At 38.3% G+C, this 16112-nt stretch overlaps 1 protein-coding gene across 1 annotated transcript in view; it reads left to right on the plus strand.

The window, feature by feature from the left end:
• Window positions 1-218: 218 nt before the first annotated feature.
• ENPEP (glutamyl aminopeptidase) overlaps window positions 219-16112 on the plus strand; it is an 84414-nt gene continuing 68520 nt past the window's right edge. The window contains exons 1-3 of the mRNA XM_033215005.1: window positions 219-1199; window positions 13017-13158; window positions 15497-15628. Coding sequence (XP_033070896.1) covers window positions 556-1199; window positions 13017-13158; window positions 15497-15628 — 918 coding nt within the window. The 5' untranslated portion in view covers window positions 219-555. The remainder of the gene's footprint in view (window positions 1200-13016; window positions 13159-15496; window positions 15629-16112) is intronic.

Genomic DNA, 16112 nt, shown 5'->3' on the forward strand with positions numbered 1-16112 from the left:
TTGGCAAGCTATCTGATAAAATAGCTGAAATTCAAGAAGCCCTTTAGTTAGGAAGGAGAGATTGTGAACACAACAGGAAGAAGCCCCAGGCTGAGTGGCAAAGGTTGAGATTTTCTATCGTAAGCACACCTCTCCCAAACGCTTCCTCCCTGAAAGCTGCTGACGGAGCTTTGGCAAGGGCTCATCCTCCCCTTGGCTGATAAGCGAAGCCCTGTTTTATATTTAACTCGCTGCAGTGCAGGAGGGGTAAGGGTGGAGATGCGTGGTTTATAAGGGGAGCTCTGACAGTCTTCTCTCCAGCCCTCTTCCTCCCACTCGGCTCCTCTTACGGAGTCCTCATTCCACCCTCCTTGTTTCCGCATTCATCCTGAGTGGCTGGTGGGAACGTGAAAAGGGAGAGGAAAAGGCACAAGAAGCCAGAGAGAGAGGTGTGGGAAAAGCGAAAACAGGCTGCCAAATCAGGGGATTCCTTCCAATTTAAAAAGGAAGTCTGCTGACGTTAGTTAGTTAAATTTGACATCTTTTTATGTGTAACACTTGACTTCGGAAGCAAAAATGAACTTTGCGGAGAGAGAGGGCTCTAAGAGATACTGCATTCAAACGAAACACGTGGCCATTCTCTGTGCGGTGGTGGTGGGTGTAGGATTAATAGTGGGACTTGCTGTGGGCTTGACCAGATCGTGTGACTCCAGCGGCGACGGTGGGCCGGGCACTGCGCCGGCTCCTTCCCACCTGCCTTCTTCCACGGCCAGCCCCTCAGGTCCTCCTGCCCAGGACCAGGACATCTGCCCGGTCAGTGAGGATGAGAGCGGAGAGTGGAAAAACTTTCGACTGCCGGACTTCGTCAACCCGGTCCACTACGACCTGCACGTGAAGCCCCTGTTGGAGGAGGACACCTACACGGGCACCGTGAGCATCTCCATCAATCTGAGCGCGCCCACCCGGTACCTGTGGCTGCACCTCCGGGAGACCAGGATCACCCGGCTCCCCGAGCTGAAGAGGCCCTCGGGGGACCAGGTGCAAGTCCGGAGATGTTTCGAGTACAAAAAGCAGGAGTACGTGGTGGTCGAGGCGGAGGAAGAGCTTACCCCCAGCAGTGGAGATAGCCTCTATCTCCTGACCATGGAGTTCGCCGGCTGGCTGAACGGCTCCCTCGTGGGGTTTTACAGAACCACCTACACGGAGAACGGACAAGTCAAGTAAATATTAATTTTTGTTTTACCTCCCTTAAGCTCACATATCTGCTTTCCGTTTCTTTTCCTTTCCTTTTCACTCTCCACTTTTAATTATTATGTTGGTCTGATCTTGATCGGCTCTTGGTTTCAATTCTGGCTGTCCATCTGGGAAGCCAAAATTGTTGCCCTGTTGTGTTTCCAAACCCTGTCATAAAACTTGAAAGTAGTGAACGAGCTTTGTGGAGTCAAAAGTTAGTGTAAGTCTTTTATTCCATCAGGAGAAATAATAATATACTGCACCCTATCTTGAAGATTTCCATACATTATCTCAGGTGTAAAAACTGCTTTTGGTAAATTTCACTAGTGATATTCCCAGGCTATGTAGCAATATATATATAGCAATGTATGTGAATTTTTAAAGTGGTATTACACTAAATTTACGTGAAACATCAGTAAATTTCTGTTATTATTTTGTCCATTTTTTTTTTTTTTTTTTGTCCAATGTCTCTTTTTTGGAGAAGAGAGACATTGAAAAATCACATGTGATCCACAGAATTGTCTTTGTGTCTTCATCTGGAAAGGAAGACATGACTGCTTTTTTTTTGTCTCCTATGGCCAGAACCATGCTTTGCACATAGGCTTTCAGGAAATACCCATTGAGTCCACACATCAGTGGCATAGATAAATTTTGGGGCTTGTTGCTTATCATGCAATATGCAAACGTAATGCTAAGTCTTTTACAACATAAAAGATATATTAAATAGTTAAATACATACAAATATTTGTATACAAATATCTATCTAGGTAGATAGATATTTATTCTACTTAGCCACCTATTTAGCCTTTGTATCTATCAGTGGCTACTACCAGAGCTATGTTAAAGGCATAAACTCTCTCACTGAACTCCAAAAATCTTCCTTCACACTGTGGATGTAGCCCTTGTATCAGGGAGGAAGGCTACACTACACCTTGTGTTGTCTCCGGACTGCTTTGCTGGCTTAGATTCTGAAGAGGTAAATGATTAAGAAAGATTTGTGTCATAGTTTAGAGATGTGAGCCTTGGGCCAGTCCACCCACAAATATCCCTTTTTCTTGTTGTTTTAAGCATCCTACAGAGCAAGCAAAATTTTTGGTCAAAATTCTTTCTATAGTTTGTCAGACAGACTCATGGACTAAAACAAAACATTTAAATATTCCTATATTCCTGTGTGGTAAACTGATAAATTGAGTAGAGTGATAGTTTGAAGAAAATATCTGGAGGGGTCATGCTTATATAGATCCTATATCTTAATATTGCTAGCAATAAAACACTCTTACCATTTACATTTTTTTATGTTCATAAAAATTACATCATTGAAAGCATAAAAATTATCAAAAAGGATAATCAAAAGAATCTGTAAGTAATTTCACTGCCCAATGGTAATCCCTGCTAGCATATTAATGTATATTCTAATGTTTTTCTAGGCAATCAAACCTTTAATTGCATTATATCTGTCTATCTACATGCCTTTTTTACTTAATGTCTTGGGAAGTTCCCCTTGTTCTTACATGTTTTCAAGAATCTGTTTTTTGTTTTTTATTGAGACAAGGTCTTGCTATGTTGCCCAGGCTGGTCTTGAACTTCTGGGCTCAAGCAATCCTCCTGCCTCTACTTCTCAAAGTGCTGGGATTATAGGCTTGAGCCACTGCACACAGCTAAGAATCTGATTTTAGAGATGTGAAATATTCCATTGCTTGAATTCATTGTATTTTTTTTTTTTTTTTTGAGACGGAGTCTCACTCTGTCGCCCAGGCTGGAGTGCTGTGGCTGGATCTTGGCTCACTGCAAGCTCCGTCTCCCGGGTTCTCGCCATTCTCCTGCCTCAGCCTCCCCAGTAGCTGGGACTACAGGCGCCCGCCACCTCGCCCAGCTAGTTTTTTTGTATTTTTTAGTAGAGACGGGGTTTCACCAGGGTAGCCAGGATGGTCTCGATCTCCTGACCTCGTGATCCGCCCTCGCGGGGTGCAGTGGTTCATTGTAATTTTTTAAAACAAATTCTATTGTTGAGCATTTGAGTTGTTTCTAGTATTATATTATTATAAACAAATCACCAAAGAACATAGTTCTAAATACCTCTTTGTATGTGCATCTGTTTATTTCCTTAGGATATAGTCCTAAAAATAGAATTGCTGGGTCAAAGTGTTACAAATATACCAAGATATTGTAATAGTTACTTTGTTTATTGATAACATAAATAATATACATTTATTGAAGAAAACTCAGAAAAAAGAGAATAATTATAAGAAAAAATAAATTCATCCATAAATTCTTTACCCAAGTATAGCCATTGTTAACATTTAGGCAGAGACTCTTGTAGTACTTTTCTGGACATAGATAGCTGTGGCATAATTATATTATACATAGTATTGTGTAACATGCTTTTTCAATATAGCATCAATGCTTTAATACGGTCATTTGGTGTTCTTCCACAAACGATTTGATGGATACATTGTAGGCCATTGTATGAATACAATGTAGTTGATTCACTTTTCCATTAAATGTGGGTATTTAAGTTGCTCCTATTTTTTCACCTATAAGGATCTAGAAGAAGGCACATACTTATATTGACTATCCTTGTAAATAACTGTTTATGAATATTTTCTAATATTTCTTTAAGAAAATTCCTAGAAGATGGGCCAATACTACCTGTGTATAAACACGTGTATGTCTGGGTATGTATGTGTACATGCATATACATATATAACATATATATGCATGAATATGTGTATGCATGTGTGTGTGTCTCCAAACTGACTTCCAAAAAATATGTCCCAAACTCCATTTCCACCAACAATGTATGAAAGCACCTATTTCTCTAAGCCTTATTAATAATACAATGATTTTTTAAAAGTGTTTGCCAATGGTCGAAGGAAGGGCGATATTCTGAAGAATATCCACCTTAAAGAGATTCTAAAAATTCATTAAAGTGAAAGCGAGTCAAGATTTTTCAAATATTATTGCTAAAACTTTAAAACTGCTTCTTAGATCATAAAGACAAGAGAAATTTTATCTGAGTAAAACCATCAAAATATTTATAAAATAAATGAAATAAAATTTTACACATATTAGGAAGGCCAAAAATGGGAACTACGTAGTTTCCATTAATGTTTGTATTATGTACTTTATAAGTCTAAAAAAGCATTATATACACAAATACTCTCACTCTTTGAGTTAATTTACAGTACCAGTTAATTTTGCCATAAAGTGTATACCACAGAGCTGCCCTTCTGAAGCTCAGTTGACTTAACTTTGATTGGAGAATGTGAAATGACGGCAAGATCGGTGAGGAAGGCTGATGCTCAGTTCAGCTCTCTCTGAGGACTGGTGTTCCCAAGTTTGTGTGTTTCATTGGGAGCAGTTGAAGCTCTCACATTACAAAAGATGCTGCCAGTTCTGTACTGCACACACATGGTTTTGGAACAGATCTGGCGTCAGCTCAGTAACCTCATTTAGGCTAAATGGAATACTTTTTGTTTTCCTTGTCTGAAATATTTCAAGCATATGAGAAAAGTGCATCATGCTTTTTTTTTTCAAGCCTGTGAGTAATATTTTGGCAATGCAGCCTCTAGGAGTTCTCATCCACAGGCTCCATATAAGGGCCGCCAGAGGGAGTTCACCCGGGGCAGAGCCTTTCTTTCATACTATAGAGTGAGTTTCATCATATGTGACATTTGTATCATTTTAAACATCATCATAGTAATACATGTGAAGTACGGCGTCAAAAATTGTATTTTCTGACCTTAATGTAAAATGTAGCTCCAGGATTGAGTATTAGCAGTTAGGGATATTAATGTGACAATCACAGTGCAAACTAAACAGGATTGCACTCAGCAGTCACCAAAATTACTTAATTTCTGCAAATGCAATCAGGACTTTGAGCTTCACAAACTTCACAGCTACCTAAGATGCTTCCTCTCAAGATTGAGACATGGGGAAGAAAGGGGGCACAATTTAGAATTCCACATTGTCTTTCTGGGAACGGAGTTTTAGTGGGGCGTGGAAGGAGAAAGTTTGAGAAACATCCAGTCACTTTTCCTTTATTGATCTACCTCTTCCTACTTTCTAGTCTATTCTTTAGGGTCTGAGGAAATTCACTTGGAAGGATTGGAACCTTTGGAATGTTCCTCTGACCACACCCTCCTTTTTCCTATTTTCTCACCGTGTTATGTAGGATTTCCAGCTGTTCCCTTCCCTAAAAGAGTTTCCCTCCACCCAAACTCCAAAGTATATATTTTCTTCTCTCCAAGATTTGACTTTTCCTTGTAAGCATTTGAATTATGCTTACTTAGCATTTCCCAAAGTATGGACCACAGAATTCCAGTTGCATGGGGATTTCAGTGGATATTACCAGAAAAATGGCAGGGGAGAGATTCTGTGGCTAAATCAGTTTGTGCAATAATACTAAATACACAATGATCTGTTTTGGATTTTGTTTTTTAATTATGGAATTTTTAGAGACTTTTTTTTTTTTTTTTAAAGAGATGAGGTCCAGGCTGGAGTAGATCTTCTGGCTTGAACTCATGAGTTCATGAGTTCAAGTGATCCTCCCACCTCACCTTTCTGAGTAGCTGGGATTATAGGGTTTTCAGAGATTTTTATATGATAATGTCCTCTATGTAATTTCCCAACTATCTGTGGCTATAGATTCTTCTGTGGGGTTCTTAAGAGTAGGGATATATGTCTCTCATTTACTGTTTGGCACACAGTGAGCACTCAAATATTGTTAAATGGAATATATGGAAATATTTTCATATAAGCTCTCACATGACTAGTATCCTCTGGCAAATGCTGGGACACATTGCATTACCACAGCTCCTTTCCCATAAACGAGCCCAACTTCCACCAAGAACATCTCTACCTTCCCACTTAGGTAAAAACTTTCCCTTGGTTCCTTTTCTCGCTGCCCTTTGGAAAGGAAGAGTTTATATGTGTGTGTGTGTGTGTGTGTGTGTGTGTGTATTTGTACTTAGGAATGTAAATTCCATAGTTTAAAGGCAGAGAAACAGTGGAATTGACAGGAAGTACAACCAGAATTTTAAAGAGATCATTTCTAGTTTGGGCTTCCAAGGTGTTCTTTGTAGCACTAGTAGGATTTAAGCTGAATTTTGATGTTATGGTGGGAGTTCAGCAGCAGAGACCAGTGAGAAAGTAAAAGCAGGCGTAAGGAAAGGCACTAAGTCAGAAAAGCATAGTGGGGACAAGAAAATTAGTTTGTAGGGGAAGTTTATATGAAGAGGCTAGCTAGACATCACTGAGGAAAACCCATATGGAGGAAAAGGAAAAATAGCCATGATAGGCATTACGAAGGAGGAATTACCTGGTGACTTTTTGGATATGGATGGTGAAAGAAAGAGTTAACTCAACTATACACTTGGATACATGAAAGATATTGGAGCAATCCAGGAAAGAGAAGATAAGAATCAGACAGGAAAAGTAATTTCAGGATAGACAAGAGAGGGCACAATGGAGAAAATAGTTTGGAGGTAAAGTAGTCAAGATTTGCAGACTGATTGACTACGAGGAAGGGTGAGTTAAAGTTATGGGTGTAGGATACCCCAGCTAGCCTTCCCCTCAGTTGATATTGGAAATAGGTGGGAAATAGCCACGTTGGAAGGGAAGGTCGTAAGTTCAGTGTCAGATGTGTTTATGGCTTGTCAGACATCTAGGAAGAGATGACTAGTAAGCACTTGCATATGTAAGTCTGAAGCACAAAGTTAGAGCTTGTAATAAAGATTTAGGAGTTGAGTGGAAACATCGGTGAGATAATCATTATTAAGTGTGTGTGTGTGTGTGTGTGTGTATGTAATGTATTCTTACATGCATGGATGTGTATGTATACTCAAGCACATGTAGCTTTGACCTTGAAATTTTTATTGTATGTCAGTTTGTTGATTATATTCTTAGATTGGTATGCTGAGCTATTATCCCATTGTCAGTAAGAATGTCAATAAGGAATAGATTTTTGGTTGGGCAAGGTGGCTCATACCTGTAATCCCAGCCCTTTGGGAGGCTGAGGTGGGTGGATCACCTGAGGTCAGGAGTTTGAGACCAGCCTGGCTAACATGGAGAAACCCCGTCTCTACTTAAAATACAAAAATTAGTGGGGGGTAGTGGCAAATGCCTGTGATCCTAGCTACTCTGGAGGCTGAGGTAGGAGAATTGCTTGAACCCAGGAGGCGGAGGTTGCTGTGAGTCAAGATCGCGCCACTGCACGCTAGCCTGGGTGACAGAGTGAGACTCCATCTCAAACAAACAAACAAACAAAGAATATATTTTCTTTTTGGTCTTGTTTACTTGTTGCAGGAGGCTAAGTAAACTTATTTTATTTTAGAAGCAAGAAAACAAAAAGAAATTTTACTTGACCTTGAATATCTTCTATATAGAAAAAAAGCAATTGGAAAATAAAATTAAATAACTAACTGGATAATTCAAACCACCATAAAAATACACAGAAGTCTGAACAATCTAAAGGGGTTGTTTTTCACCAGTCTGCACCTGTACATAATTCTGGAACCCTTTATTTAGTCTATATAGACTTCTAGCAATTGTGACTACCTGTTCTGAATCAGAAGCTCTGTGTTTAAGGATTTCACCCAAAACTTGCTGTTTATTTTGCTGGTTCAGCTATAAAATTGCTCAACACAGCTGGAGAGTCTTCCCTGGAAGCAGTATACCAGATGATTTATGAGAAAATTAGGTACCTTTCTTGGTTTTTGTTTTTAGAATCGATTCAGAGTGATCCAAGCCATAGTTTGTGCTATCGTCCCTTCTCCCTCAGTTTTCTCTGAAGTCACCTTGATCTGATCCACTGAGAGATGCCAGAGAAATGCTCTTCCCTTTTGGAAATGACTAAATTGCATAGACTATCATTTTATTGTTCTAGGTCTAGTAAGTGACCTATTAATGTGGCATGGGGGGCCCTTGTGGGAAGGTGGTTTACTCCAACACATTTGCCTGGTGTGATAATTATTCAGGACATATCCACAAGTCACTCCTGAACATATTGTGCTATTAGTCAGCCTTTTTCTCTTAATTTGCAACACAAGTCATCTGATTTTAATTACTGAATGAAACCTTCCCAAATAAGTTGTGATCTAGAATTGTTTTGTATTGTTATCTCTTATTCCTTGTTTTCAACTTTGCATACACTTAGAAAAATTTAGGGCCGACTGATGGAATTTAGGATATATAAAAAGGAGCTTTTGAGTTATTCTAAAGTTCATGAGAAAAAGAACAGGTTACCATTTTAAAAATGCTTATATTGCATATAGTGTATATACACCAAGTAATTTTGTTCCAGTATGTATTACAGTCAAATGAAAGAATTTGAAATATTTCAGATTGCGAAAGTGCTAGGTCACAGTTAGCATTCTAGATTTATAAGAAGTAGATTCTTATATTCTAGATTTATAAGATGTAGAATGAGGTATATCCTAACCGCATTATGTAAATTTTAAGGGAGTTTCAAATGTATTACTACATGTAATCTACCCCTTCTCCTTTCCCCATAATGCTGTGAAGAGGCCATACATGCTCTGGTGACCAGGTTTTACAGATGAGGACACTAAAAGTCTGGGGTTTTGTGACTTGGTCAAGATCCCACTTAAGTAGCTGAAGTGGATTAGAATGTAAGAATGTTTGCTCTTAGAAAAGGGTTTTCCCCATAAAATCATATTGGCTCTGAACTTTAAAAAAGAAAAAGAAAATAAACATTATATAGCTCTTCTGGTTGATGAATGTCACTGTATCTATATCTGGGTCACTGTGATTGAGTTAGACTTGCTGTGATTGACATTTGCTGAGAGGACCACTAAGCTGGACCAAACACACTGCACAGAGAAATCTCCCACACTGTTCTGTTCCATGTCCGTTGGCAAGCTCAGGAGTATGCTAGTTTAGAAAGGTAGTTTTTGCCTACAATCAAGCAGAATATCTTTTAAAAAGAGAAGGTAAGAAAAGGATTGAAAATTATTTTCTTTCCTGGATTCTTAGGAATATATATGTGTGTGTGTGTGTGTGTGTATGTGTGTGTGTGTGTATTCATATTCTAGCATCCAGCCAAGAGTAAAATAGAGTATTTGAAAACATACCCCATGGCTATAGCTTAGGAAAATGTAATTCCACTCCCTCCTTCCTCTCACCTCCCACACACGAAGATGTGTGTGGTGCGCGCATGCACGCGCGCACACTCACACACACTCATTTTCTCAAATTAGTTAGCTGGCCTATTTCTGAGGTGTGACTCAGCGGAGACATTCTTGCAAGGAGTGACTTTTCCTTTTCCTCTGCCTCTGGAAGACATCAGAAGCCAGAAGAATTCAGAAGAAAAAGGCAGCTGACTAAACATGGAGTTGGAGCTTGGTGGATCTTACTATAAAACTTTCATACTCTGGGAAAATGTACAGGCTTTTTTAGAGTCTGATATATTTGCAATTAACTACAATCTGCAAGGTGTTTAGAAACTTCAATTGACTAAACTGTTAATGTCACAAAACTAAATCAATGATTATTCTTTTGCAGAATGCATTCTTAACTGAGGCTTTTCTTGGGTAAGTTTATTGTGACATAATTTCAAACTCATAGGAAAAGTTATAAGAATGGTACTAGGAATTCCTAGAAAGACTTAACCTAGATTCACCAATTGTTTACATTTTAGCCCATAACCCTTCCCCTTCCTTTCCAGAGCACATGGAAACATCCTCTCCCTTTATCCCTTAACATCAGAGCATATTTCTTAAGTACAGGGGCATTCTCTAAAATAAGCATAGTGCAGTCGTCAAAATCAAGAAATTTAACATTGATACAATTATCTAATTCACAGTCTGTAATAAAATTTTATCAACTAACCTAACGATGTCTTTTTAAATGATTTTTCTCCCAGTCCAGTACCCAGTCTGGAATGGTGCATTGCATTTAGTGTCATGCCCTTTTAGACTCCTTTAAACTTTAAACTAAAAGAAGTCCCTTAGTCCTTCTTTGTCTTTCTAAAGTTAGTATTTTTGAAGAATACAGGCCAGCTATTTTGTAAATGTCCCTCAGTTTTAGCTTGTCTGATTTTCCTCATGATTTAAAAATGCAAGTTAAGCTTTCTTTTTTTTTTCTTTGTCAGGACTATTACAGAAGTGATGTGTCTCTCTCAGGAATCACATTAGAGACACATGGTGCTTGTTTGAAATCTTATTAGTGATGCTTCCTTTGATAGCTTGCTTAAGGTAGTGTCCAACAAACGTCTCCATTGTAAAGTTACAATGTTTCTCTTTAGGTAACTTTCAGGGTGTTTTTTTGAAACCTTGCAAATATCCCTTCCTCCCCAAACTTTCACCCCCTTGATTTGGCACCCACTGATGATTTTTTAAAATCAATTTTCCTTCAAATATTATTAGTAGACAATCTACTGGAAGGAAGAAATTTCCCTTGTCACCCATTTATTTATTCATCTTTAAAAGTTAGAGTAAAAACTCAGAGATTGTTAATTTATTCAATGAGTTATAATCCCATTGTTTATTTTGATGTTCCAATACTCCCATATTTGGCCAAAGGCAGTCAAATCATTGACTGTAATAAATCCTTCAATCAAAATAAAATGCATGCTCTTCTCATGATCTCTGATATTTTCCTGATCTGGCCTCTGCTGACCTCATGTCCAACTTATCTCTGGCTCCAGTCCATCTGGATCAGTGTTCTTTAGCCACACTGGACACCTTTCAATTCTTCAACCACATCAGGTTCTTTTTCATCTTAGGGACTTTGCACTAATGGTTCCTTCTACTTGAACATATCTCCCTGAATCTCCACTTGCCTGGCTTTTTCTTATTATTTAGATCTTGGCAAACCAAGAGATTGTGACTACTCTACCTAATGTTGTTGCTTACCACTTTTCCTAGTCATTCTTTGTCTCTTCCAGTGTTTTATTTTCTATATAGCTATCATCACTCTCCTAAATTATTTATTTATTTGTGTATCTCGTCTAACACCCTGTAAGCCATCTGGAATCTAATCTATACATGTAACCGCCCAGTCAGTTCACCGTGCCCGCTGCCTAGACAGAGCCGATTTATCAAGATGGGGGAATTGAAACGGAGAAAGAGTAATTCATACAGAGCCGGCTGTGCAGGACACCGGAATTTTGTTGTTACTCAACTTTGTCTCCCTGAGCATTTGGGGATCAGAGTTTTTAAGATAATTTGGCGGGTAGGGGCTTGGGAAGTGGGGAGTGCTGATTGGTCAAGTTAGAGATGGAATCATACAGGGTCGAAGTGAGTTTTTCTTGCTGTTTTCTCTTCCTGGGTGGGATGGCAGAACTGGTTGAGCCAGATTACTGGTCTGGGTGGTGTCAGCTGATCCATCAAGGACAGAGTCTGCAAAATATCTCAAGCACTAATCTTAGGTTTTACAGTAGTAATGTTATCCCCATGAGGAATTTGAGGAGGTTGAGACTCTTGCAGCCAGAGGCTGCATGACCTCTAAACTGTAATTTCTAATCTTGTAGCTAATTTGTTAGTCCTGCAAAGGCAGACTGGTCCCCAGGGAAGAAGGAGGTCTTTTCAGCAAAGGGCTATTATCAATTTGGTTTCAGAGTCAAACCATGAACCGAATTCCTTCCCAAAATTAGTTCAGCCTGTGCTCAGGAATGAACAAATACAGCTTAAAGGTTAAAAGCAAGATGGAGTCGGTTAGGGCTGATGTTTTTCACTGTCATAATTTCCTCTGCTATAATTTTGCAAAGGCAGTTTCACACAGCAGCCAGAAAAATGTCTGCAAATGTGTGCATGCATGCATAGGTGCTTGTGTGTGCATGTGTGTGTGTGTGGAAGGGACTCAATTAATATTTCTTGCATGAATGGATAATGTAATAATTTAGCCTGATATTCTTTATGGTATGTCTTTCTTAGTTTTGAGAATCCTGAACGACAACATTTTTCTTTATATATATTATTAATGAATAGAAATTACCATTTCTTTACTTTTATATTTTTTACTTTGCTTGATTTTCTAATAAGCAAATATACAATATTCTCTTACTGTAATATGTCTACATGTAAGAAGTGTATGCTTATTGATTTTTTGAGCAATTACTCAGAAAATAATATTTTCACCTTGAAATTATGAAAATAGTAAACATTAACATTTTAGTTTACACAAGCATATGCCTAGTTAGAGCCATAAAAATAAACACTGCTGTCTCTTTTTAAGAGTGAGCTTTAATCTGGGACAAAGGTTACTTCACCTAGGAGATTACTCAGCACTGCCTTTACATGGAAATGAAACTGGGGGTTTTGTCCCTGGTGTAACATAAATAACAAAGAATGTACCATTAGAGGCAGGGACTGGGGACTCTGTAATAAACTCCACTCTGTGACAGAAGACAGCTGTTCACTTCCCATAAGGGCAGTTAGACACAAGCTTTTAAGTTTGGCTCTCTGTTTATCTACTTGTTGCTCAATGGGTTTGGAGTGGAGAGAGTACTAGCTCATAATTGGATTTATTTTTGCTCCTCCACAGAATTTTAGTTATGGCACCAAAATAGCTGTTAGGTTGATGCAGAAGTAACTGTGGTTTTTGACAAATAAATATGTGAATGAAATATCTGAAGCAATCTGTCTCAGAATTTTTAAAAAATTTGTTAACCTAAAAATTCCAGGAAAACTTTTGACAAGTATTTGATAGTCTTCAAATGGAACCTCATTTTTGGAAATGTAATAGTTATAATTGCATAGCTGATTTTTTTTTTCCCCAGGAATAGAGACGTAGGGGTTGTCAGAAGAAGCAGCATGCATTTTGTTTGTGTGTTTCTTTCTAAGGAGCATAGCGGCCACCGATCATGAACCGACAGATGCCAGGAAATCCTTTCCTTGTTTTGATGAGCCCAACAAAAAGGCAACTTACACAATATCTATCACCCATCCCAAAGAATATGAAGCACTTTCAAATATGCCAGTGGCGGTAAGTATTTTTTAAATGTTTTGTTTGTGCAGAGAGTCTATTGACAACATTAGACCAATTACCTGATTTTCTGTGAAAGAGAACCTATTGAAGTCTAAAACTAAATGTGCACTAATAGTTTATTTAGCCGAGTGAAATACATTTTGGCATTCTTTTTCTTTGAGTCCTAGAAGTCTGTAAGATATCACAGTCTGGTAAGAAAGGCACACTGGTGTTTCCATGCAAGAGACAATGCCGTAGACACATACATCTGCTTGGGCTCTGCTTAGCTGCCAGCATCCCTGAGTCATGACAAATTGCAGTAATGGCAAGCTAATGGAATTACAGACTTGAAAATATTTGAGGGCTACTCACTATTTAGTTTTCAGGTGAATATAAACCCAGTTTTTGTTTTTGTTAAAAAAAAAAAAGATAAAGCTACTATAAAAAAAAATCATCACTTAAACACTGGGTTGTGGAAGCAAGCTCCAGGGAACACTTTGCCCATAGACTCTTTTGGTGAATGGGAAGTGCTTGTTAAATGTCTGGAGAAAAAAAACAGGCTATAAAAAAAGATGAGTTCATGTCCTTTGCAAGGACATGGATGAAACTGGAAACCATCATTCTCAGCAAACTAACGCAGGAACAGAATAACCAAACACCGCATGGTCTCATTCATAAATGGGAGTTGAACAATAAGAACACGTGGACACAGGGAGGGGAACATCAACACCAAGTCCTGTCAAGGGGTCGGGGGCTAGGGGAGCGATAGCACTGGGAGAAATACCTAATGTAGGTGATGGGTTGATGGATGCAGCAAACCACCATGGCACGTGTATACCTATGTAACAAACCTTCATGTTCTGCACATGTATCCCAGAACTTAAAGTATAATAAATAAATAAATAAATAAAATTAAAAAAAGAAAAAAGAGAAAAAAATTTTTAAAGGCTGATAATTTCTGCCTGCATAAATTATTCATTAACATAAAACACTTTTCTCTGTTATTGCATCTATCCCCATAATGGATAATGTTGTTACCTAGAGTTTCATTACCTCAAAGTTGAGGTTTACATACTTTATACATTTGACATGTAAAAGGGTCAGGCTCATCTTTAGGTATAATAATCAGAAGGACACTGGCCCCAAATTATGTCTCCCATCTTTTTGATCCACTATTTTCAATATTATCTTAAAATTCATCTTTTTAAATGATAAAATGTTCCTTGAGAAAGCAACAACAAAATGAAGCAAATAAACACTGGAGGATTAAAATGGACTCTTAGCAGCCATCCATGCCTCAGTGAGAATTAATTACCAATTTGTTTTCTTCTAAGGTTTGATTGGAGAAGAAAGAGGAAAGGATAAACTTAAAGTATGACACACCAATCTAGATGAAGTTGGGGGGGAAAATGGCAAATTCACCAACTTCTGCTTAAGATCTTCCCTTATGCCCTTTTCACTGTGCAGAGTTACACTTTACCTTCTACTAGATCCAAATAGTAGTCCTGGAAGAAGGAGAATATCTGGGTTCTTAGGAGATCAAAACTAACACTACTAGGTTTTTATGGTAGAGTAATGTAGCCTGGAGCCCCACCACGATTATACAAGGGCATGCACACACATGCTTGAAGTGTCAGCGGCACCCATTCTAGTCCAGCCTCCCTCACTTAATCTGTTTTTAAACCATCCCAAATAGAGTGGCTGCAGGAAATGTGGAAATGTTTAATAATGGAAGCAGGAGTTGGGCAAGTATTCATGGTTGAAGTGTTAGGATTGGTGATCGACAGTGAGGACAGCAGAGCTGGCACGGACAAAACAAGCCAGATAGGTCAATAGTTGTGTCAAGCAATAGAATCCTTCTCTCTGTCCATGGAGACCGAGGCACCGACTTCAGTGACGATACCTTTGGTCTTTGAAGTAGACAACCAAAGATGGAAAGGAGAAGCCAATGTTCCACTACACTGGGTACAGCAATTGCCCTCCTGCACAGTCGAATCAGCAAATACCTGAGCACAAGCCTGTTTTTCATTAGGAGATTGCAGTACTCTCAAATATTATGGTCAGCATGATGTGTTTAGTGTAGACAGATAAACTCCTATTCAACTGATAGTCCAGTCATCATTTTATTTCTCCCTGAAAAACCTAACACAGTGTGTAATTCAGTCAGTCTTTAACAGTTCTAAAAACAAAGTAAATTTTCCTATAGTCTTTTCCACAGGACCACAAACAATTAGACTGCTAAGCTTTGACAAAGGACTTCTGACTAGAAAGCAAGGTTTGGGGCAATCGTTTGTTTGTCTTGCATATATATGATTGATATTTTGATAGCTAAAAGTTTATCTTTTCTTTTCAATAGAAAGAAGAGTCAGTGGATGATAAATGGAATCGAACAACTTTTGAGAAGTCTGTCCCTATGAGCACGTATCTGGTGTGCTTTGCTGTACATCAATTTCACTCTGTAAAGAGAATATCAAATAGTGGAAAACCTGTGAGTCTCATTATATTTTAAAAATTTACCACCTATGCATTTGTAATTAATTTTCTACCTTTTTTGAGTAGGTTTTTTTTTTTTTTTTTTTTTTTTTTCCCAAACAACATGCCAGAAAAACCCATTAGTCCCCAGGGTCTGTGAACTTGATAATACATAGAACAATATAGAAAAATGTAGGCTGAAAGGACACAGGTAAAAAAAAAAAAAAAACAACACAACTGACATAGATATTTATGGCCTTAAATTATTTCAAGAGAACATTTGCTATAAATCAAAAGCTATCTCCTAAGTATACCAGCACAAATATGTTAACATGTTTGGGTATGCCCAATGTAAAAAAAATGGTTGGGTATATGTGTACCTCTCTCAGATATAAACTAGAGAGAGAGGAAGAAACCTGAGGTAAAGGAATATCCTTCAAATTACGAGGCACTGAGAAGTTTATGGCTCCATCCCTATATGTAATCAAAATGGGTAGCAG

Source organism: Trachypithecus francoisi, unplaced genomic scaffold (genome assembly GCF_009764315.1).
Source record: "Trachypithecus francoisi isolate TF-2019V2 unplaced genomic scaffold, Tfra_2.0 Lachesis_group1, whole genome shotgun sequence".
NCBI lineage: Eukaryota > Metazoa > Chordata > Mammalia > Primates > Cercopithecidae > Trachypithecus > Trachypithecus francoisi.